Source organism: Budorcas taxicolor, chromosome 11 (genome assembly GCF_023091745.1).
Source record: "Budorcas taxicolor isolate Tak-1 chromosome 11, Takin1.1, whole genome shotgun sequence".
NCBI lineage: Eukaryota > Metazoa > Chordata > Mammalia > Artiodactyla > Bovidae > Budorcas > Budorcas taxicolor.
Genome location: NC_068920.1, coordinates 149,234,533 through 149,259,236, shown reverse-complemented (window position 1 = coordinate 149,259,236; position 24,704 = coordinate 149,234,533). Strand labels below are relative to the sequence as shown.

The 24,704-nt window shown below is 50.5% G+C and overlaps 1 protein-coding gene across 1 annotated transcript in view; it reads left to right on the top strand.

The window, feature by feature from the left end:
* RNF144A (ring finger protein 144A) overlaps positions 1-22,595 on the top strand; it is a 94,193-nt gene extending 71,598 nt beyond the window's left edge. Inside the window, exons 5-8 of the mRNA XM_052649220.1 lie at positions 5,310-5,517; positions 7,024-7,171; positions 14,537-14,626; positions 22,217-22,595. Of these exons, the coding sequence (XP_052505180.1) occupies positions 5,310-5,517; positions 7,024-7,171; positions 14,537-14,626; positions 22,217-22,348 (578 nt within the window). The 3' untranslated portion in view covers positions 22,349-22,595. The remainder of the gene's footprint in view (positions 1-5,309; positions 5,518-7,023; positions 7,172-14,536; positions 14,627-22,216) is intronic.
* Positions 22,596-24,704: the final 2,109 nt, after the last annotated feature.

Genomic DNA, 24,704 nt, shown 5'->3' with positions numbered 1-24,704 from the left:
GCTAGTGGTCTATTGAGCTATTTCAGATCCTAAAAGATGCTGCTGTGAAAGTGCTGCACTCAATATGCCAGCAAATTTGGAAAACTCAGCAGTGGCCACAGGACTGGAAAAGATCACTTTCTGTTCCAATCCCAAAGAAAGGCAATGCCAAGGAATGCTCAAACTACCGCACAATTGCACTCATCTCACACACTAGCAACGTAATGCTCATAAATATACAAGCTAGGCTTCAGCACTGTGTGAACCATGAAATTCCAGATGTTCATGCTGGATTTAGAAAAGGCAAAAGATGCAGAGATCAAATTGCCAACATCCGTTGGGTCATCGAAAAAGTGAGAGAGTTCCAGAAAAGCATCTATTTCTGCTTTATTGACTATGCCAGAGCCTTTGACTGTGTGGATCACAACAAACTGTGGAAAATTCTGAAAGATATGGAAATACCAGACCACCTGACCTACCTCTTGAGAAATCTGTATGCAGCTCAGGAAGCAACAGTTAGAACTGGACATGGAACAACAAACTGGTTCCAAATAGGAAAAGGAGTACATCGAGGCTGCATATTGTCACCGTGCTTATTTAACTTATATGCAGAGTCCATCATGTGAAATGCTGGACTGGATGAAGCACAAACTGGAATCAGGATTGCTGGGAGAAATATCAATAACCTCAGATATGAAGATGACACCACAGTTATGGTAGAAAGCAAAGAAGAACTAAAGAGCCTTTTGATGAAAGTGAAAGAAGAGAGTGAAAAAGTCAGCTTAAAACTCAATATTCAGAAAACTACAATCATGGCATCTGGTCCCATCACTTCAGGGGAAGTAGATGGGGAAACAGTGAGAGACTTTATTTTGGGGGGCCCCCAAATCACTGCAGATGGTGACTGCAGCCATGAAATTAAAAGATGCTTGATCCTTGGAAGAAAAGTTATGACCAAACTATACAGCATATTAAAAAGCAGAGATATCACTTTGCCAACAAAGGTCCTTTTAGTCAAAGCTATGGTTTTTCCAGTAGTCATGTATGGATGTGAGAGTTGGACTATAGAGAAAGCTAAGGGCAGAAGAATTGATGCTTTTGAACTGTGGTGTTGGAGAAGATTCTTGAGAGTCCCTTGGACTGCAAGGAGGTCCAACCAGTCCATTTTAAAGGAGATCAATCCTGAATATTCATTGGAAGGACTGATGCTGAAGCTGAAACTGCAATACTTTGTCCACCTGATGCAAAGAACTGACTCATTTGAAAAGAGCCTGATACTGGAAAAGATTGAAGGCAGGAGAAGGGGATGACAGAGGATGAGATGGTTGGATGGCATCAGCAACTCATCGGACATGAGTTTGAGTAAACTCTGGGAGTTAGTGATGGACAGGGAGGCCTGGCATGCCACAGTCCATGAGGTCACAAAGAGTTGGACTGGACTGAGTGACTAAATTGAACTGAACTGAGCAAATTCTAGATAGGATCAGTGAAGCAGTTTTCAATTTGCTCTCTCCCTTCGAAAAGTGAAAGTGAAGTCGCTCAGTCATGTCCAACTCTTTGGGATCCTATGGACTGTAGCCTACCAGGCTCCTCCCTCCATGGGATTCTCCAGGCAAGAGTACTGGAGTGGGTTGCCATTTCCTTCTCCAGGGGATCTTCCCGACCCAGGGATCAAACTCGGGTTTCCCACATTCCAGGCAGACGCTTTAACCTCTGAGCCACCGGGGAAGCCCTTTGAAGTCACCTTCAAATGAGGATGGTGACTGGTGGAGAAGTGACAGTCTATATCATCTTCCGACAATGTTTAGTTACTAAAAAGTGCTATGGTCACGGTTCCAATACTCCCTCCATTTGTACGTCTCATGTCAGAGCCTTATTTTAACCTGAGTGTCCCCACTCTTCCAGCCAGGGTCCTTGGGGAGCAGGACGCTGAGAGGGAGGTTCTGGGAGGAGGTCTGTTGTGTACACTCTGTCTGCCAGCTGTAAGATCTCCAAAGCTGGGAGCTACAGGCTCCCCGGGAAGGTCATGCCCCATGGCGTTACACACGAGTTCCTTTTTGGACACTGGCCGGGCCATGGTGCACTGTTTGCTTACATTTCCGGGTCAGTGGGAGCTGGAGCAGCATGAGAAGGAACGGAGGACCCACTGCCCTGCACAGCGTGTTTAAGAAAGAACACCTTTTACAAGAGTCTTGGGCTTTTTGATGAGTATGACTGTTAGGGACTTACTTTATTTTTATTGATGTATCTGTCTTGGGGAGAGGGGAGCTAAGATTTGTTTCTTCATCTTGTGCCAGAAAATATACTTCTTGCTTTGTTTGAAAATATATTAGGTACAAATATGTGCATGTATACATACTAGATACAATGTGTATAATATTTATAACATATTGGCTATAATGTATCTAATGTATAGTATATCGATGTGATAGTATATATATTGTATATATAGTATATATAAATATATAGATGTGATGGATAAATAGGTAGATAGGCAGACAGACATCGATATGTATGCATAAACACATCCTGGAAAGAAAAGCTGTGCTGGTGGCCAGTGTGGATCTTCCTATTGGTTGTGTCCCATCTTGCACACCCAGCGGGCAGACTCCAGCAGCAGAGGGATCTTGTAGAATTTTAATAGACGTCCGAGAGCAGAGCTGGGCTGTGCTTTTGGGGTGGGGGGTGCCAGCAGCACTGAGAGAGGGGGGCTCTGAGCTAGCAGCTCAGTGGGGCAGGGTGTTTGCCCTCCGCCTGCCGCAGGGAGTCTCTCCCGTGGGGATGGGCAGTGTCCTCTCACAGCTCCAAGAGGACACAAGTCACACGATGCAAGTAGTTACCATGGAAACACTAACTAGGTCTCCTCTGCTGCGCACCGCATCCTATAATCAGGGCTACATGTGTGGCGCTGAGAGGAGTGACCGAGAGATGCTGCCCAACAGTGACAGGCAGGAAGAGACCTTGGAAAAGCTGGTTGCCTCCTCTTGGCACAGGCTGCTGAGAGCAGGAAGGGGGCACCATGGAGACTGGAAGGACCTGAACTGGGCAGTCCCTTTAGGGGCTCAGGTGGACCCGCATTGAACCCTCTGTCAAGTCAGCCAGGAAGCCGACCCAGCGGAGGATGTAGCTTATCTGCACGCATCCTGCCATCTTTGCAGACTGAACACCCACATCCTGCAATGCCGTCCTTGCGGGGGCCGTGCCTGTGGGGGCCCTGTGATGTAGGTGAGGCAGGTCCGGGTTCACCCAGCCCAGAGCCAGAACTGGTGGTAGAGAAATCCAGATAGGGGCAGGGGAGGGCCGCCAGATAAAAGGCACAGCGCTCTGGGGGAGCAGCCTTTAGCATTTACTTCCCCCTACCCCCTGTGCCCCAGGGCACCGTTCATCCCTCCATCCTTCTTTCTCCTGCCCTCTCAGCCCAGGAACCCGCAGACCGCTGTCCCCACACGCGTGCATTTACCCCACAAAACCACCTCCTCGGATCTGGCAGCCAGGAACAGTCTTACAAAAGCAAACACTCTCAGCTCATGACAAGGCTTCGTTTTACACATTCACTCACCACTGAGGCCTCAGGAGGATTTTACCTTATTAACATGAACATCGATGAGAAAGTACCACATTTTCCTGGATGCCAGAGTTCCTTTGTATCAGCAAGTCTTCTAAACCTTCTGCTGGACCTACTGGTTTGATAGTTTTTGTACTATTGATTGTGTTCAGTTGCTTTAGTCGTATCCAACTCTTTGCGACCCTAGGGACCATACTCCATCAGGCTCCTCTATCCATGGGATTCTTCAGTCAAGAACATTGGAGTGGGCTGCCATGCCCTTCTCTGGGAGCTCTTCCTGACTCAGGGATCAAACTTGCATCTGCCTGTATCTCCTGCATTGCAGGCAGATTCTTTACCCACTAAGCCACCTGGGAAGCCCCTAGGTGCTATTGATTAATTCACCTTTTTAAAATAGGGTAGGAGTCAGCCAACCATGGCTGGTGAACCAAATCTGCCTGGCCCCTGGCTTGGCATTGTAAATAAAGTTTTATTGAAACACTCCTTTATAGATCAACACAGCTGCTTTTGTACTTCCTAAGTAGAGCTGAGTAGCTGGATGGAGACCTCGTGGCCTTTAAAGACTGAAATACTCACCGTCAGAATTAGATGATAAGGTGTTTTTCAGTCTGTTGGTACCCGACAGGAACTTGAGGGCTGAATCTGGCTTCCAGTTCAGGGAACGTGGCAAACACACGCCTGTTGAGGGGCAGCCCAGCCCACCTGCAGCCCATGACAGCCGCAGCCTGCTGGGGGTCCCAATGTCTACACATTCCATCTCTGATGTGGGTGAACTGGCCCACTCTGGCACTGGCCAGTCACATGGCCGAGAAGAGCCCTTCATTGCTTTTAGGTTCACAGCGAAATACAGTCCGTTCCTTCTCAAGAGTGACCCTGGGAACAGCTTGCAAATCAGTGGCCGACTTGGAGGCCTTTGCAAACACCCTGTAATTCTTTGGCCTCCTCGCCTTTTGGCCTGGCATCAGCATCCGTGTGGGTTCCGGTTGGGTGCTCCCTCCCGCCGCCCAGCACTGAGAGTCCAGTCACACTGGACAGAGGGCCCAGGGGACCCATCATCAGGCTCACTGTGGTGGTGTGGGCAGCTCAGGACCCTTTATTTAAAGAAATGTGAGATGTGGACACAGATGTGAAGGCATGTGAGTGTCACAGGGTCTTGTTTTTCAAAATCAGCTTTCTCACTAATTTCATTAAATCAGGCTCCACTTCAGAGGGAAAACTGGCTGTCGAAGAATGAATTTCACACAGTCCTTAGCTCAGGGCTTTGATGTGAATTTGGGATGGAAACCGTTGTAGGCGGATGGGCCCTTTGATGAGAAGAGCCAGCCATCTCCTATTCATCTTATCCTTCCATCCTTACCCAACATTTTGGGGTGCCCACAGCATATCCCGTCCAAGGCTGTGAGACTTCAGATGGGTTGCTGTGGCAACACCATGTCTCAGGGCAGGCAGGTGGGGGCAGGAGGCACTGGCTGGACCGTGGGGTTCCCAGGATGGGGCTCTGGAGCCTTGAGGACTCTGGGGGTACTTGGGGGTTTGCTCTTCCCCCATGTGAGTGGGCTGGGGAGTGGGGAGTGGCTGGAGGGAGGAGGGGCCGAGGGGCCCCCAGGTGGGTCCCAGATCCTAAAGTTCATGTTATGTCTGACCTTGATTTTCTTTTCTCCCTTAAATACGAGAAGCTGTGTGCTGACTTGTCCATCTGTCCTAAGCCTCGCCAGTTCCCTGGTCCTGCAGACTCTGATTCGCCCATTTTTTCTCTTTGTGTCAGAGGTGCTCCTGGACCCCTGTCGGACTTGGTGCCCAGCGTCTACATGCCAGGCGGTGTGCCAGCTCCAGGAGATGGGGCTGCACACCCCCCAGCTGGTCCAGTGCAAAGCCTGTGACACGGAGTTCTGCTCTGCCTGCAAAGCCAGCTGGCACCCCGGCCAGGGTTGCCCGGAGACCATGCCCATCACCTTCCTTCCCGGGGAGACCAGGTACCTTCCAGCGTGTCTTACCTGGTCACCTTGTACTAATGAATGAAACAGAACCTGTTAAACTGGTGCACGCCTCGCAGTGCAAGAGTCTCAAGCTTAGGAAGACCCCAAGGGTATAATCGTTTGTTGTTGGTGGTGGTTTAGTCACTGTGTCTGACTCTTGTGACCCCGTGACTGTATTCTGCCAGGCTCCTCTGTCCATGGGGTTTACCAGGCAAGAAACCCAGAGTGGGTTGCCATTTCCTTTTTCAGGGGATCTTCCCGATCTAGGGATCAAACCTGCGTCTCCTGCATTGCAGGTGGTCTCCTGTGTTGCAGGCGGATGCTTTACTGCTACGCCACCAGGGAAAGCTGGGTAATTGTTTGGAAGCTCACTGGTCCTCAGATAACCGTGTAAAGTGATGATGTATTTAACCCTTACAGTGACTATGACACTCAGAATGCATTCAAAATGCCAGAATTTGCTCTCAATTTCAGTGAATCTCTACTCATAAATGCTTTAGGTTCTGCACAATCTGCTCAGTTCTGTGGAGAATCACATTCCCCTTGGTAAATGCCATGAGTTCATAACAATATAGCAAATTCACCCCATAATCAGTGAATCTGAACCACTTCTTCAGATGACTCTGCATTTTCAGCTGACATAAAATTTAACAGCATGGGCTGGGTATCCTTCTACAGTTAAACCTAGAAGCATACCTAGGTTGTCATTTTGTGAGCAGCATAGAACCCTCGCTGCCACTTACTGGGCACTTCACACAGGCTTGCCCTGCCCAGTGCCCTTCATGCATAATCCCGTCTGCCAAACTCACACCAGCCAGAAGCTGGGGCTCAGAGAGGTTGCCACCCTGCCTGTGTGCAGAAGAGCTACACTTGAACTCAGGCTTCAGTCCGTCCATGCTCACCTCTGTGGCCTGCCCAGACCTTTCAGGAAAACGATTTTGTACAGACACCAAGTAGATCTAAGTAAATGATTAGCATGTGTGTGTTTTAAACATTTTTTTTCCTTGATAATAACAAAGAGCATACTATGTATTATTAACCTTTTGGAAAGTATATGAATATATGAATAAGGACATAAAATTAGACCTCCCTTCTAAGCCTCTGCCCTGTTTCTTTGGTTTGTCTGTACACATCTAAATTTAGATCTGTGCTGACATTGCTCATTTTTTCCCCCATAGTTGCTGATTCAGTTTTTTCTCTCTCTCTCTTTTTTTTTTTTTTTTTGGTGATTATTTTCCAGAGTTTGAGATTCTTTGGTTTTGACTTATTTCACTTAATAGCAAGTGACCTCATAACAGCCCACTGCAGTATTCTTGTTTGGGAAATCCCGTGGACAGAGGGGCCTGGTGGTTGACAGTCCCTGAGGTCTTAGAGGGTCGGACACGACTGAGCACACCCAACCTCAGCCCCTAGCTAGTTGAGCTCGTGATTCTGGGGTGGCCCCTGCTGGCAGGTCACCCCGCAGCCTCCGAGCACAGCCTGACAGGGTCTCTCCTGCTTCAGCTCTGCTTTCAAGCTGGACGAGGACGACGCGCCCATCAAACGCTGCCCCAAGTGCAAGGTCTACATCGAGCGGGACGAAGGCTGTGCCCAGATGATGTGTAAGAACTGCAAACATGCCTTCTGCTGGTACTGCCTCGAGTCCCTGGATGTGAGTACCAGTTGGGTGGTGGGGCGCTTCACGGGGCAGGCTGAGCAGGAGGTGTGGCCCAGCCGCTGCACAGCAACTAAAGGGGCGCTGCTGGGCCATGGAAGTCACGCCGTCAGGGGGCGCTCCTGGGCCACGGAAGTCGTGCCGCCAGGGGGCGCTCCTGGGCCATGGAAGTCACGCCGTCAGGTGCTTACTCTGTGCCTGTGAAAATACGAGTTCCTGAGATGCAGTGGTGTCAGAAGACGGGAATTGGTGCAGGAGCTCCGAGAGCGCAGGGCGGGCTTCAGCCTCGGTTTTCAAGGAGTGGGTAGATCTCAGCATCTTAGGTTTCTGACTGTGGGGCTGTCTTACCTCAGGCTTGAACCAGAATCATCCCCGCCACCAGGGAGCTGAAACTGGCTGCTGATCTCTTGGATGTGGGGGCTGGATGTCTGAGTGCCGGCGGGCTTGGGTTTGGGACCGTCTTCCTGGTGTGCAGGTGGCCGCCTTCTTGCCGCGGCCTCACCTTGCAGAGAGAGGACCCTCTGGACCCTTTCCTGTTCCTCCAAGGATACGAATTCCATCGTGGGGGCTGCAGCCTCGTGACCTCATCTGAACCTGGTTACCTCCCAAAGGCCCCGCTTCCAAATCCCATCACACTGGGCATTAGGGCTTCCCCATAGGAGTTTTGGGTAGGGGGAAACACAAGCAGTCCATTGCAGGGACCATTCCTGGAAGAGCAAGGATGAGAGGGCCGTGGATGCCAGGGACAGAGCAGTTGCTTCAGTGACAGTTGTGTCGCCTGCAGGGCCGAGGAACACAGGACCCTCTGCCGTCTGGCCTCATGTGGCCACCTTCTCCCAGATGTACCTTGCGGTGTCTGTTTCACAGGGAGATCCTGCCAGGTGTGCTAGGCTTGCTGCATCTCAAGTCCCTGCCTTTTCTGGAGCTCCCAGGCCTAAGGCAGACCATACTTTTTTCCAGCTTCCTGTTCACTTTCTCATCTGTATCAGGAGAGGGCATCTTGCCAACATGATGACATTATGACTCCAATTTTATAAGAGTTTGTTTGTACATCTGTTCCTACAGTGTTAGTGGCTTAGTCATGTCCGACTCTTTGTGACCGCATGGACTATGGCTTCTGGAGAATGGGATTCTCCACGCCAGAATACTGGAGTGGGTTTCCATTGCCTTCTCCAGGGGATCTTCCTGACCCAGGGATCGAACCCGGGGCTCCTGCACTGCAGGCAGATCCTTTACCATCTGAGCCACCCATGATCAAATAGAACTAATCATCTATTAAAATAATTGTAGCTGGTGACAGTCAAAGCCTATTGAATCATATATCATAAAGGGATGGCTTTATATTTATCTGTCCTTTACAGCCAGAGAAGGCAATGGCACCCCACTCCAGTACTCTTGCCTGGAGAATCCCATGGATGGAGGAGCCTGGTAGGCTACAGTCCATGGGGTCACTAAGAGTCGGACACGACTGAGCGACTTCACTTTCACTTTTAACTTTCATGCATTGGAGAAGGAAATGGCAACCCACTCCAATATTCTTGCCTGGAGAATCCCAGGGACAGAGGAGCCTGTTGGGCTGTGCCCTCTATGGGGTCACACAGAGTTGGACATGTCTGACGCGACTTACAGCAGCAGTCCTTTACAGCAAAGGTGTGTCCTGGATGGATCCAGCCCACCCCATAATAGTATTAAGATTTAATTAGAATAAAAGGAGGCCAGAACGGCCCCATGTTTACCTTAATGGGAGCTCACTTGTCTGACAACTGCTCCTTCTCATCTTGACCATCTGCAGTCAGAGCACCATGTCTGGGTGAGTCTCCTATTGAGAGGTTATTGCAGGTGATTCAGCTTTTTACATCCTTGCAGAGAAGGGTCAACTCAGGCCGCACAGTTGAAGGAGAAAGAATTCTTAACAGTGTGCAAAGTGGCAGAACTTTGAAAGTTTGCCTGTCCCAAGATGCACAGGTCTAGAGACTGTCAAGAAGAAAATTAATATCTGTTTGAGATGGACGCTTGAATAAGCTAACAGGTCTGTAATTCAAAGGCCACCTATAAAAATATTAGACAGATTGCTTCTTTCTGGTTTTTTCTTTCGAAAAGCCTGTTGTCCCTTTGTTAACTTAAAATCACTAAATGTATAGGAGATCATTGTGTAACGGAACAAATCTGGAGAGTATATTGCCGTCTTTCTGTCCTGGAGGTTTCCTTTTCCTTTCCTAAGCAAGTTTAATAAATCACTTGGGAAGGTTAATTTTCTTTAACTTAAAACCAATAATAGGTTTGTTCACTGACTTTGTGCAATGGGAAGGGGATATTTAAAATGATATCTGAAGCATTACCAAGTCCTTATGGTCTTCAAAGTCTATATGTATATGTATATGTATATATATATGTATATATGTATGTATATGTATATGTATACATATATGTATGTATATGTATATGTATACATATATGTATGTATATGTATATGTATACATATATGTATGTATATGTATACGTATATGGGGCTTCCCTAATGGCTCAGTGGTGTGGAATCTGCCTGCAATGCAGAACTGGGTTCGATCCCTGGGTCAGGAAGATCCCCTGGAGAAGGAAATGGATACACACTCCAGTGTTCTTCCCTGGAGAATTCCATGGACAGAGGAGCCTGAAAGGCTTACAGTCCATGGGGCTGCAAAGAGCCAGACATCACTTAGCGACTAACACTTTCCAGTCTAGACATAGTCTCTCTGTATATCGGGAAGGTCCTCTGGAGGAAGACATGGCAACCGACTCCAGTATTCTGGCCTGGAGAATCTTATGGACAAAGGAGCCAGGCAGGCTACAATCAGCAGCGTTGCAAAGAGTCAGACACGACTGAAGTGACTTAGCACATAGTCTTCTATATTATATAATTCTATATATCATACATAGTCTCTCTATTATATAAATATATGATATATAATTTTACACTTCACTGTATTTTTTTTTGAAAACTGATCATTAATTTATATTATATTATCTACTGTCTATCCTGCTATTTCCCATTCCTTGTCAACTTTTCCTAAAAGGGAAAGGAAGTGAAACACCAGTTTTGACTACACGTTATCAAACCTCCCAGTGGATTCTGGGGGGAAGTATTAGATGTGGACAGACACAGAGCCTGACCTGCAGAGAGACCATAGCTTTGCTGTGACCTCTCCTGCGACCTTGACATCCCATTGACCTGTCTTCTTTGAGCCCAAGGCTGTTCGCTGTCTGCTCTGGTCTCTGGAGAGACACCCTGTCTGTCCCTCCGTGTGTCCGTCTGACTCAGTTCTAAAGCACACTTCCTGCCAGCAAGAGACCCCATTGTTTCCAGGCTCCCAGGGACCAAGGCAGCAATTTCCTCCTTGAAAGCCGGCATCCTTGGGGCCAGGAGCGTCCTGTTTTTCTCTGTAGATGAGCATTTGCTGCCTAGTGACCCTGTGGCCACAGAAAGCAGACCCTGAAGGACAGGGAATCTGCTCTGGGAAGGTCAGTCAAGGACAGTAGCCGTGACTACTGTAGCCATGAAAGTGTGTGAACCAGGTCTGGAAGCAACAGCATGTCCGGAGCGGAGGCGGAGCTGGTAGGTCTCCCATCTCTCCTGGGGAGTTTTCCTTCCCTGAACCAGCTCCTGAGCACCCCTGTGCCTCACGGAGTTACCCCTCATCTTCTGGCGCTGCCTTCCATCTTGGTCCTCAACCACCCACCCAGCTGGGCCCGGCCCCCAGTCCTCACAGGGGAGGCCCTGGACCACACCCGCTCATCTGCTGCACCGCTGGCCCCACAGTCACTGCTTACAGTCGGGGGCGGGGGGGCCCACTCACTCTCTTTCTTTTGGGGTGAGTGAATAGTTACTGTGTATGAAGTGATGGTCATATGCAGCCTCTGTGCTTTGCTCTGCATACCTGTTACTTCATCCAGCCATCCCCAACCTTTTTGGCTCTAGGGACCAGTTTCGTAGAAGATAGTTTTTCCGTGCACTGTGGTGGGAGGGTGGATGGTTTGGGGATGATTCAAGGGCATTACATTTATCGTGCATTTTATGATTATTGCATCAGCTCCCCCTTAGATCATCAGGCATCAGATTCTGGCATGACAGGTAGAATGATTATTTCCTGTTTTTAAGAAGCCCACGAAGGTTAGGGATCTTTTCCCAAAGCCCCAAAGGAGTGAGGAACAGACCCAGCATCCATTCTCGGGTCTTTCAGACTCCAAACCCCACCACGTGGGTTAGACTAGCCTCCGTCAGGCAGACCCAACTCAGAGTGGGACAGGAAGTCTCAGGCCTTCTGTGGTGGGGCTGCTCAGAGTTCATTCATCCATCTCTGAGCATCTGGCTGCCTGAGCTCTGTGGCCAGCTCCATTGTTTCTGCATCCACCCAGGAGCTTGATGTGGTTCCTCTGAACAATGTGAAGGAAATGTTCACGCTCACCGTCCACCTGGGTTCCTGGCAGGCCCTGCGGTGGTTATTCCCCAGGCCTTCGTTCAGGAACTTAAGGTCACAATGAAATCACTGTCACATTGTGAAAGCATCTTCCAGCGCTTTTGTCAGGGGGAAAGCTTTCGTTTTGTTCAGGAAACGTGCCGTGAGTGTCAACAGCTCTGCTCTGCATGAAGGGGGTGGGGGGGACTGCCAAATTGAGGCTGGCAGAGTCTGTGACCCCGAGGAGCTGGTGACCCCCCAATCGAGAAGCCCCCAGTAGCACTAGGTCCCTGTGGGCGGTGCCACAAGCCGGTGCGTGTAGGGTCTCCGGCAGCCCCTCCAGGGGTGGGGGGCTGGTCCCTGGGTCCAGGGGCGTCAAGGGTGTGGGCATAGCTGATGGAGAGTTCACCTACCAGGCAGAGGGCAGAGTGTGGGAGGCGGGCTGCCTCCAGAGAACAGGATGTGGTGAGGAAGAACGTGAGCTGTACATGGCCTGGGCCTGGCCGAGGTGGGGGCCGTGACCGGGGTCTCTGGGCCGAGATAGAGGTTGACCTCCATCACAGGGGCTCATGGCCCCCAAGCACTGGTCCACGGCAGGTTGATGAAGGTCACGCGGGGCGTCTGGACCCCGAGTCAGGAGCTGCAGTCCCCAAAGGCTTCCAGTGACTGTAACAAGCAACAGGGTTTGTGCAGCTTTGCCAGAGGAGATCCCTGCAGACTTCACAGCTGGGCGAGACAGCACAGTTCGCCTTGTGTTTCATAAGACAAATCTAGAGAATATCCGAGAGCCTCCGGAGCAAGACGTTATGAAGAGCAGCCTGGCAAAATGAGACCCCGGATGAAAAGTTAACCTCCATGGTATGTGAGTGAAAGAAAAGAGAATGAAGAGTTCAAGGAAGAGAGAGTGCCCAGTGGACACAAGTCATCAGAAACGGCTTTGAGAAGACATCCCCAGCCGGCCGAGCTGTGTGTTCATCTCTGCCTATGTTCTCCTGGACAGCTGAGGGGCTGGGACCGGGGGGTGAGGTGGGAGGTGGCAGGCTGGGCCGCCCACCTCCCGGGAAGGCATCTCACTACCACCCCCCCAAAACCAGAATTTCCTGCTGCTCCAGGACCCATTCAGGCTCCAGGAGGCTGACCTGTGAGGTCATCAGACTGGAGGCCGACGGTTCCCAGGACCAGAGGAGGGCTCCCGGGCAGTGTCACCCACGGGGATGCTAAGGGACACCACTGTGACCAGCTCTGCCCAGCTCCTCTTGGAATGGCCTCCTGTCTCAGACACGCTGGACCGGGCTTATTGCTCTTCTCTCAGAAAGAGGCTCTGCTCACGCTCTCGGTTACATGAGGAAGCAGCATGGGCCTTCCTTCTGTGCTCCTTGCTGGTGCTCCTGTTAATGGAGCAGACCGGTTTGTACAGAAGATGCCCTCCTGCACCTCGGTTCCTGCTCGCTTGGCGATGTAGTTAACGAGGCTGACATTGCTTCAGGGGCCCGACTCCAGGAGCCCCTGCTGGTCAGGTGAAGACTCCCAGGTGATTGGAGGTGGAGGTGGAGGTGTGGTGGGGGTGTGGTGGGGGTGGGTGCGGTGGGTGGGCAGGAGGTTTCCGCCAAATCGGAAGGGAGTCGCCTCTCAGTTCTAGACAGTCGGGTGAACTGTGGACGGAAGACTGGTCTCCAGCCAGCTCCTGAGCCGTGAGAACGTTTTCTGGTCTGAGCAGAGAAGAAGCACTTTCCGGGCAAGAAGGCTGGTGCTAGAGGCCGAGGATGGACCGTACACACACCGGAAGTCATCTCATCTGGGAGTAATTCTGACAGGGTGGCAGGAAGCCGGGAAGGCAGGGACTCCGGGGAAGAAAGCTCAGCCCCAGGGCTGCTAACGGCTCCCGGAGCGGCCAGCCTCTGACCTACTTCTTCAGAAGCCCTGCATCAGCGCGGATTCCTGAAGCCGGAGCCAGGCTTGGACGGGGGCCGAAGTGGGAGCAGGGCTCCCTCTCGTGGCCTGTGAGCCTTCGGTCCTGGAGGAGGGAGGGGGCCCAGGATGCTGGGTTGACCGCAGCCCTTTCCCGTGAACTCGCTTCCTATGCTGTTGTCTGTGTTCCTTTGTTTCCAGTGGTTTTTTTCTTTTCTTTTCTTTTCTTTTTTCATTTCAAAATAAGGTTTATTTGGAATGCTGCTGCTGCTGCTAAGTCACTTCAGTCATGTCCGACTCTGTGCAACCCCATAGACCGCAGCCCACCAGGCTACTCTGTCCCTGGGATTCTCCAGGCAAGAATACTGGAGTGGGTTGCCATTTCCTCCTTCATTATTTGGAATAACTTTCTTTAATAATTCTACATTTTTATTCTGGGGAATGCACAGGTATAGACAACACGGTCTTCACCATTTATTGAAAAGGTGTAGCTTTGTAGTAATTTTTGTATTAATTAGTTTTTTGTATTAGTTTTTGTATTAATTAGTTCTTTGTTTTAATAATTCTATATTTTTATTCTGGGGAATGCACAGGTATAAACAAAATGTTCTTTACCATTTATTGAAAACGTGTAATCTTTGTATTAATTATTTTTTGTATTTTTGTATTAATTAGTTTTTTGTATTCATTTTTGTATTAAGTAATTTTTTGTATTCATTATTGTATTAATTAGTCTTTGTATTAATTTAAAAAGATAAGCAGCTTCTTTCCTGTAGAGAATTCTCACCGCACTTGAACTCAGACTCTGGAGTACTCAGCAGAGAGGAGTCTGGAATGGCCAGCCAGAATCAGTTAGTCAGTTTTCTTTCCTCTCAATCAGATACTTGAGATAGGAACTCTAGTTCTAAACATTAGGAAAGAGAAGGACTATGACAGCCTGCTGCAAACTTCAGGAGCAGGCAGGATGCGCTGAGTGGAACGTGCCATCCCATCCACCTCTGTTCTTTCTCTCCCTCTGCAGGATGACTTCCTCCTGATCCATTATGATAAAGGGCCCTGCAGGAACAAGCTGGGCCACTCCAGGGCGTCTGTCATCTGGCATCGGACACAGGTAGGAGGCGGCATGCCTGGGGTTTTGATCTCGGGGACAGACACACACACACAGAGAGAGAGAGAGAGAGAGAGAGAGAGAGAGAGAGAGAGAGAAACAGGACCTGTGTGTGTCATTTCCAGAAGACTTGCCAGCTGGAGAAAGATCTCCCATATAGAAAAACAGCTAGTAAATGCGGTAGCTGCCAGAGTTTTTCCTGGACCGAGATTATGCTTTTGTTAGGCCTTTCTAACATGAATGGTGGTGGTGGTGGTTTAGTCGCTAAGTCATGTCCACCTCTTGCGATCCCATGGACTATAGCCTTCCAGGCTCCTCTGTTCATAGGATTCTCCAGGCAGGAATACCGGAGTGGGTTGCCATTTCCTTCTCTAGGGGATGTTGCTGACCAAGGAATCGAACCCAGGTCTCCTGCATTGCAGGCAGATTCCTTACCTAACATGAATACGCCCCATGTCTTAGCACGCGGTGGCTCTTCAACATCAGCCATCCGATTGCTTGTGCCTACTCCTGGCCTTGCTCGTGACCTACTGTGCATGGTCCGTCCTTTCTGGCTCTTATTGTAGAGCTTCCCATAGAGGCCCCGGGTGAGCGCGTTAGTCACAGGGAAGGGTGAGAAGGAAGGGATGGAAAGGTCCCCGCACCGTGATGTCTGTGCAGCTGGTCGGTGGGGTTACTCATACTTTCAGCAGATGTTTACTTCCTCCTGTGTGCCTGGCACTGTTCTAAGAGTTGGAAACTCTAGTGAAGGAGATCAATGGAGCTTTCCCTTATGGCCGCACATCTTCTGTAGGGACAGTGAGCCAGGAGCAGCATATGGTGTGAATTCAGATGTAGGGAAGGGGCGATTGGGAGGGGTCTTTAGATGGTGCGGCCCAGAAGGCTTCTTGGAGGTGGTGCCTATGGCCAAGGACTGAGGGATGGGGAGCTGTTGGTGGGAGTAGGTGGGACAGGGCAGAGGGAACTGTCCAGCCAGAGGAGGGACAGTTCATACAGGGGGACAGTCTAGGCAGAGGGGATAGAATTGGGCTGAAGGGCAGAAGTGTGGCATGGAGGTCCGTGCGGACAGAGCAGGAGGAGGTAGCAATGGTCAGAGATGATCAGGGTGGACCCCATGGGCATTGCAGGCCACGGTATGATGTTCAGGTAGGCTGCGGGCATGGAGGGAAGCCCCTGAGGGGACGAGCAGGCAGGCGTCAGTGCAGGCCAGCTCCTGGGGTAGGGAAGAGCTTCAGTGGGCTCCAGCCTTGTTCCCGGCACGTCTCAGCACAGCCCCGAGGCAGGCCATCTGGGAGTCGCAGGAACCGAGTCTCAGGCGGTTTCCTAGAAACAGAGACGGGCTGCCTGTAACTGTGCTTCTCCCGTGATCTCCACTGCAGACCCCCTGGCAGGGCCAACGGGTCTTTGGCCGGCCGATGGTAGATAGTCCGGCTTTGCACCTGTCCTCTCCGCCTGGTAGAGAGGCCGGTGCTGCAGACAGTGTGTCAATAAAGGCCCATGGCTGCATTCCAGGAAATCGCTTTTAAAAAGCAGGGGGTGGCATTGACTGGGATGCAAGCTGGGCAGTTCTGAGTGCACTAAAACCCATAAATTGGGCATTAAGTGGCTGAGTTGTGAGGTATGTAAGTTATAGCTCCATAAAGTTGTAAGAACAAAACAAAGCACAATGGACTGTGAACTCCATCCGGCCCGAGGGCCAGTCTGTTGACCTCGGTGTGAGAGTGGATTTGAGCTGCATTTTGCCTTCCGGGCCAGCACGGCCAGCGCCAGGGCTCCCCCGCCCTCTCTACACTGGAATAAGACACCGAACAACAGAAACAGACGCTTGCGCAGTTCTAGAGGCTAGGAGGCTGAAGTCGAGGTGTGGGCAGGGCCTCTCTCCCTTGGAACCTGTAGGAGGGTCCCCCTGCCTCTTCCAGCTCCAGGTGGGGCCCTGCGATCCCAGGTGTGTCCCTCTGGCACTTCACCTTGTCTCTGTGTCCAGACGTCCCTCTTGGTGAAGACACCAGTTGTAATGGATTAGGGTCCATCCTGGGAATGTCATCTTAACCTGATTCCCTCTGTAAAGAACTGAAGAGCCTCTTGATGCAAGTGGAAGAGGGGAGTGAAAAAGCTGGCTTAAAATTCAACAGTCAAAAAACTAAGATCATGGCATCCGGTACCCTCCCTTCATGGCAAATAGATGGGGAGAAAGTGGAAACAGTGATAGATTTTATTTTCTTGGGCTCCAAAATCACTTTAGAGACTCTTGGACAGAAAGGAGATCCAGCCAGTCAATCCTAAAGGAAATCAACCCTGAATATTCATTGGAAGGACTGATGCTGAAGCCCCAATACTTTGGCCACCTGAAGTGAAGAGCTGACTCATTTTAAAAGACCCTGATGCTGGGAAAGATTGCAGGCAGGAGGAGAAGGGGATGACAGAGGATGAGATGGTTGGATGGCATCACTGACTCTACAGACATGAGTTTGAGCAAGCTCCAGGAGTTAGTGATGGACAGGAAAGCCTAGTGTGCTGCAGTTCAGGGTCACAAAGAGTCAGACTGAACAACAGCAATCTCCGTAAAGACCCTGTTTCCAAACAAGGAGCTGTTTTCTCTCCTTCCCGTCTCTCCCAATGGCTGGAGCCACAGCGAGCTTCCCAGGAGTGCCTGAGTGCCGGTGGAGATTGTCACCCTGTCTGATTACAAGGCTGGGCTGTGTGGTCACACCTCAGCCCTCATGCCTGTTAATTCTCAGGAATGAGTCTCGTGTTTCCGGGGTTGTGAGCGGAGCTGATAACAGGCACTTGGAGAACAGGCCCTGAAGAAATGCAGAAACATGGACAGGGCTTCCCAGCCTCCATCATTGTTGAGGAAGAAGCCTGTGGACACCTCCCACCAGCTCCTCTTGCCCTCATCGGTCAGCACCTTCTAGGGGCAAATGCTCAGCGCCAGCTCTGAGCAACCCCTGGAGCCACGTGGATGAGGGGCACGCCCCTGATCTCAGGCTCCTCTCAGGGCTGGTGAAATTGAGCAGAGGCACCTTCAGTGTAAAAGCCCTCTAAACTCATCCACCCCCTGCCTTGAAACACACACACGCGCGGCCAGTGTTCTGAGAATTATCAGCGGGCCGTGGGGCGGGGGCGGGGGGCAGGCTACATTGTAGTTTTGGTCTCTTCTGCGGTGTCAGCTCTCCTGGGAGAGCCGTTTCAAGCTGCCAGGGTGATGCCATTGCATGGAGAGCTGGGGAGAGGCGTGGGAGCAGCCCCCTGTATCCTCAGACACAACCTCTCTGACCTGACCTCCAAGCATCCGGGCCATGGTGCAGCCGACACTCAGGCCACGTTCAGTGCCCAGTTTCAATGAACATAATGTGTTCCAGTCGTTCTACCCTCGCTTTGACTTGGCTTACCGCTACCAAGCCCTGGAGCTGTGTTGAAGAACTCTCTCTAGGGGAGAGGACTCAGAACCTCCTGGACTCCACTGGGCCAGTTTGTCCCATACTCACACATTGGACATTTGTGAAGGCAGAGACTCTGGGCTCTGCTTGGGGGCTGGTGATGGTCACACAGATCAGGCTCTGCCCTGATGAGTGGGTGCCTTGAGAAACAGTCTGAGTGGTTAACCACTCCTTTAAATCAGGGTTTGCCCGGGGTGAAGGGTCCTTGTTTCATGTGATTCCCTCTTTATCCTCTGTCCCCACGGTATATCATTTCTGTCTGACATGTTTATAAAATGCTAAGTGATGATTTTTGTTGTGAGATATTTGCTTCCTGTCCGATTCTTTTCTGTTGGCTGACTTCCTTCTGACTATACCTGTTTCCTCCTTTTATAATGGAAGTGGGTCCTGGCTGTTCGCCACTCAAAAGCCAATAAAGAGGCCAGGTTGGTTGGAAAGAAAGTTTGCTTTATTTTGGAAGTTGGCAATAGGGTGGGGTGGGAGGGCGAAGGGTGGACACCTGTCCAAAAGCTGGCTTTCCCCCCACCCTCAGCAATCAGGGGACACGAGCTTTTATACACAGAAGGAGGGAGCAGAAACAGCACAGTCAGCTCTCTCTGTCACCTTCACGTTGGTCATCGGTGGTCTGACCAGCGTCATCTTGATTGTTCTAAGTACAGTTAATCTTTAGTTCCAAGGTTGGTTGGTTCCCATCTCCTTGAGGACAGTTGTCAGAACTGTGGCAGCTCAGGTCATGACTGCAGTCCAGTCATCATGTAATAACTCCTCCACCAGGTGGGGGGGTCAGTATCTACAAGACAGCTCACAGGACACGGCTCCGAATATTATCTCTAGCCCTTGAGGAGGAACTGAAGGTCTTTGACTTTGCTTAATGCCTTAAATTGTTGTTTGGTCTCCTTTGATTGTTTCCCTTTGTTTCTGCGTAGTCTCACTTCTCTGATCAAACGTGTTCTTTGGCTAACATATTTCCACAAACAAAAGGCAGACAGAGGATGTAGGGCTGGGGCGAGGACCTTCAGGGTCCTGCTTTGTTTCACTGTCACCAATTGGGGATGACTGGGTAACCTAGCTGGTTCGACAGCACACCGAGAAAGAGGCAAGGTAGACAGAGTGAAAGCGGGGGTGTCTTATTGACCAAGAATGTGAGCATCTGGTCAAGGGTTTTGGTCTGTTTTTGATGCAAGCGTCCCTGGCTCCCTGGAGAATGAGAGTGTGTTCCCAGTGGCCGAGGTGGTTCAAAGTGCCCTGCAGATCAGCAATGCCTTCCTGTGGGTTTTACGTATTCTGAAATAGCCATGTGCGTGATTTTATCAGAGTGTGATCTGAATACAGACCTCACAATTGTACTACTGACGTTAAATTCAGACAAATGGACTTAGCTCTTCAGAAAGCATGGACCGTTATCATGAGCACAGTCTAATTTATAAACACCATGTGATGTGTGTGTGTGTGTGCGTGCACGTGTGTGTGCAGGTGTGTGCATGTGCCTGTGATAGTTTTCAGGTAAAATCAGAAGTCAAGGGACGCTTTTGCTCACCCTGCTGTGATGCTGTAGCACTGTAGCATATTATCATATTTCAGAGCTAATACTAACCCTCAGAGATGTTTTACTTCATTTGTTTATTTTATCATTGAGAAACTGCTTCCTAGGTGGCGCTAGTGGTATAGAACCTGCCTGCCAAGGCCGGAGACATAAGAGACACGGGTTCAATTCCTGGCTAGGGAAGATCCCCCGGAAGAAGGAAATGGCAGCCCACTCCAGTATTCTTGCCTGGAGAATCTCCATGGACAGGGGAGTCTCGCGGGCTCCAGTCCATGGGGTCGCAAAGAGTCCGACATGACTGAAGTGACTTAGCACGAAGCCCAGAGAGGTGAACACACTGAGTCAGAATTGGAACCACGAGCCCCTGGGTTTGCGTATTTACCGCTCTGAACACTAGGTGGCAGATGAACTCCACCTTCAGTTCAGATTCCCGCTGTAGCAGCTGATGGAGGGAGCCAGGTAAAGGGCAACCTCCCAGCTTCTTTGTCCAGCTTCCCTCCCTGATTTGAATGACAGCCTGTGTACACTTGAGGCTTATTTCCTTTGATATGTACTCATCCCTAGGGGTAAACGCATGTTTTAAACCAAATCAACATTTGTAACAGTACATGTTAGACTTTAAACTCCAGGAATAACACAGGTCTTATTGTTCAGTCACTCAGTCATGTTTGACTCTTGGTGACCCCATGGACTGCCGCGTGCCAGGCTCCCCTGTCCTTCACTATCTCCTGGAGTTTGCTCAAGCTCATGCCATATCATTTCTGGTCACTCCCTAATGCACCGGGGTATGCCTTTCTGCTCTCCCACATGGCGTGCCTTCTCCCAGTCATTCCTGTTTACCACCTGTCTCCTCGTAAGCCTTATGATCTCAGCCGTTTCCCGTTGCACACTCTTCTGCCCATGGCTCATGTATGTGTCTGGCTGTGGGTTTCCTTTACACCTGGAACCTGATAGCAGTTTTTGTAAACTGTATTATTATCAGCTTGTAATCATGCTGTCTTTCTACCAGACTGGGTGGTAGCCGAGAGCCAAGGTCTTATGTGCCTCTGTGTTTTCAGCATCTAATACAGTGTTGGGCTCAGAGGATGCTTGATGGCTAATTGAATCTGTAATTGAATGGATGTTTGGTTACTTTGATGAAAGGAGGGAAAGGGAAAGGAAGAAGAAAGGGGGGAAAGAGAGGGAGAATGAAAGGAAGGAAGTGAAGGGAAAGAACTATGGGCAGATGGATGGATGGGTGAGTGAATGATGGATAGATGGATGGTGGGTGGATGATGAGTGGGTGAATAAATGGGTTGATGGATGAATGGATGGATGATACAGGTTGTAGACAGATGGATAGATGGATGGACAAGTGGAAGGAGAGATGATGGACGTATGGAAAGATGGATGGATGTTGTGTGTATAATGGATGGATGGTTGGATGGACGGATGAGTGGGTGCATGGATGGCTGGCTGGATAGATGGTGGATATACGTGGGTGGATGATGGATAGATGGGTGGGTATAGGTGAATGTATGCATGTATGGATGGATGGGTGGATGGATGGACGGATAGATGAATGGATATAGGTGGATGGGTGGATAGAGGCAGAAGGATGGATGGCTGGATAGATGGTGGATATACGTGGGTGGATGATGGATAGATGGGTGGGTATAGGTGAATGTATGCATGTATGGATGGATGGGTGGATGGATGGACGGATAGGTGAATGGATATAGGTGGATGGGTGGATAGAGGCAGAAGGATGGATGGCTGGATAGATGGTGGATATACGTGGGTGGATGATGGATAGATGGGTGGGTATAGGTGAATGTATGCATGTATGGATGGATGGGTGGATGGAAGGACAGATAGATGGATGGATATAGGTGGATGGATGGATAGAGGTGGGTGGATGGATGGACAGATAGATGAATGGATATGGGTGGATATAGGTGGATGGGTGGATAGAGGCAGGAGGATGAATGGCTGGATAGATGGTGGATATACGTGGGTGGATGATGGATAGATGGGTGGGTATGGGTGAATGTATGCATGTATGGATGGATGGGTGGATGGATGGACGGATAGATGAATGGATATGGGTGGATATAGGTGGAAGGGTGGATCGAGGTGGGTGGATGGATGGATGGATAGACGAATGGATATGGGTGGATATATGTGGATGGGTGGATAGAGGCAGGAGGATGGATGGCTGGATAGATGGTGGATATACGTGGGTGGATGATGGATAGATGGGTGGGTATGGGTGAATGTATGCATGTATGGATGGATGGGTGGATGGATGGACGGATAGATGAATGGATATGGGTGGATAGAGGCGGGTGGATGGATGGACGGATAGACGAATGGATATAGGTGGATAGAGGTGGATGGGTGGATAGAGGTGGGTGGATGGATGGATGGATAGATAAATGGATATGGGTGGATAGAGGCAGGTGGATGGATGGGCGGATAGACGAATGGATATGGGTGGATGGGTGGATAGAGGCGGGTGGATGGAGGGCTTGGTGGGTGGATGGTGGCTGAGTGGGTGGTTGTGTGGCTCATACCTGTGGAGCCTGCGGGCCAGCCCCCTCACCCTCTGCTCCTGTCTCCGCCTTGCAGGTCGTGGGCATCTTCGCTGGCTTCGGGCTCCTGCTCCTGGTGGCCTCCCCTTTCCTGCTCCTGGCCACTCCGTTTGTGCTTTGCTGCAAGTGCAAGTGCAGTAAAGGTGACGACGACCCTCTGCCCACCTAGAGAGCGGCGCGATGCTGGAGCAGGACCCCCGCCTGCGGGAAGCGTGGTTCCCGCACCCCACCCTGCTGTCCCCCTCTCACTAAACATCTCTCTTGCCTTATGTGCCCCATTGAGCTTCACAGTGTCACGCCAGGACGCCGTGATTCCAGGGACTGATGTCAGGTCGTCGGCCGAGGCCCCAGGTGCAGTCACCCCCGGCATGGGAGGCAAGGCCGGCGTGGGTGGGGCGTGTCGCACAGGGTGGGTCTCTGCAGACTCGCCGAGGGAGGTGCTGTGCAGAGCGCCCCCCACCCCGGCGACGTTCTCCCTGTCCCGCTGGACCGGGACCCTCCATGTTGCCGAGGGGACTTCCTCATGCAGAGTGCAGTCCGTCTCCTCCCTGGCTTCGAGCTGGCGCCTCCTCGTGGCTGAGAGAAGTCCTTTGAGGATTGTGCTCCACTTCAGACAGAATCCGAGTGTTCTGACTTGAGAAAAGCACTCTGTTTATGACAACTCTTTTTATTACTAATGACATTTAGTAAAATCCTTTTTAGAAGGCGTTTCCCCCCCCCACCCCACCCCCAACCGAGTAGTGAAAAATCAACACGGTGCATCGAAACCATTGTATGCCTTCTCTTGAGATGTGCAGTTTTAAGAATTTATGGTTAAATGGCCTTTCTGGCTCGGCCACTTTGCAGGAGATTTAGGAAGCCTTGCGTGCTCTTTTTGTCTTTTCTTGACGCTCGTGGAGACTTTTTGGATTGCTGTACGCTGTGTACTGTTATCAGCGCGTTTCCTGTATCTTTAAACAGTTGCGTTTCTTTAAACATACTGATGCATTTAAAGGAACATCTCCACCCTAGATTCGCCTTTTGTTTTCCTCTCTCTGGTGATTCAGGTCGGCTCACAGGGCTCCTCTCTGTTCACCCAAGGATCAGCAAATATTTTTTCATGTCTTCAGAAACCAAATGTTTTACTTGGTAATAGTTTTGTCGAGAATCCCTGTGGTTTGGCTGCAGCGTCAGTGCCCTCAAGCAGACAAAACCAATCAAATAGTGACCCTGAATTCTGGGGGACGAGCTTCCTGGCAGGGGGCTGGGGGGACAAGCTTCTGGATGTTCAGTTTTTGAAATGACTGAGTTATTCTGGAGAAATCATCTCTCTTACACAGTTCCGAGTCCCGCTGCTTACCCTTTTGCCCCTGCTGAAAAAAATCTTCCGCTTCACTTAGTTGCTCTGATTGAGGCGGCGTTCCCACTTGGACTTTTACAGCTGCGTGTGACCGTGACCAGGGCAGGCGGATGCCCGGATCAATAATACATACCGGGCTCCACAAGTTAACTTTGGGTTATGTGCGCTTTACAAACCGTTGACTTTACTGTGGCTTTTAAGGAGCACACTGATTTCATCCAGCTTAGGACTGCTAAACACAGTGGGCGATTGTTGTGGATTTATCACGGTGGAACGCTTTAAAACTTATTAAGCATTCCACGAAAGAGTAAGATGAAAATGAAGTCTTTTGTCTCTGCTGTTTGCTTATGTCAGGCACATTTGTACAGCGTGGTGGTTTGTATCCTTGACTTCTGCGTTTGTGTATCCATCTCAGGTCCTCGACTACCTTCTCGTAGAGAAATGACTTTTATTTCTTAACATTTAATCAGCTTAGGAGAAATAGGATCACTCTTTCCCTCTAGGATTTATTTTCTTTTTAAAACTGAAGCCATTTTAGGGAGCCAGTCTGTGTCAAAATTATGTGCAGAACAGCCTCCATATAATTGCAGTTTGAAAACTCACTAACAATAAAAACATGCCCAGGGCCATCTGCCTGGATGAAGCCTGGGCACTGAGTTTCTGTAGCTGGAGGTGCTGCCATCAGGGTCAGGCCGGGGGGTGGGAAATGGCTTTTCTGGAGAGAGTGACAGCGCCCTGGGGCCTGAAGATGAGCTGGGTGGCCCAGGCTTGAGAGCTTACTACGATTTGCGAATGCCCTTTAAAGTCCTCATGGAAGACAGCAGGCTCGCGGCCTGTGTCCAGTGGTCCACGGGGCAGAGCTTCCCATCCCAGATCATCCTGTCTGTACTTGCTGCTGCCCGTCGCGCCCAGGGGTCCAGGCAGTAGTGCCCCTTCCTTCAAGGTGGGGACCAGAGCTGTTGGAAACACTGCCTTCCCTGGGCCAGAGCTCAGGTCCTTTTGTTCCGAGCAGGCTGGGCCGCCTGCTCTCCTGGGGGAGTCCATGGGTAGACCCTGCACACGCAGAGCCCCTGCCAGCCCTGTGCCTTTAGCCCTGACACTTCGCCACACATGGTGCGACCCAGGTAGGACACACCGGGATTCTGGGGTCACCCGGGGTCTGAGTCACACCTGCTTGTTCTGAGTT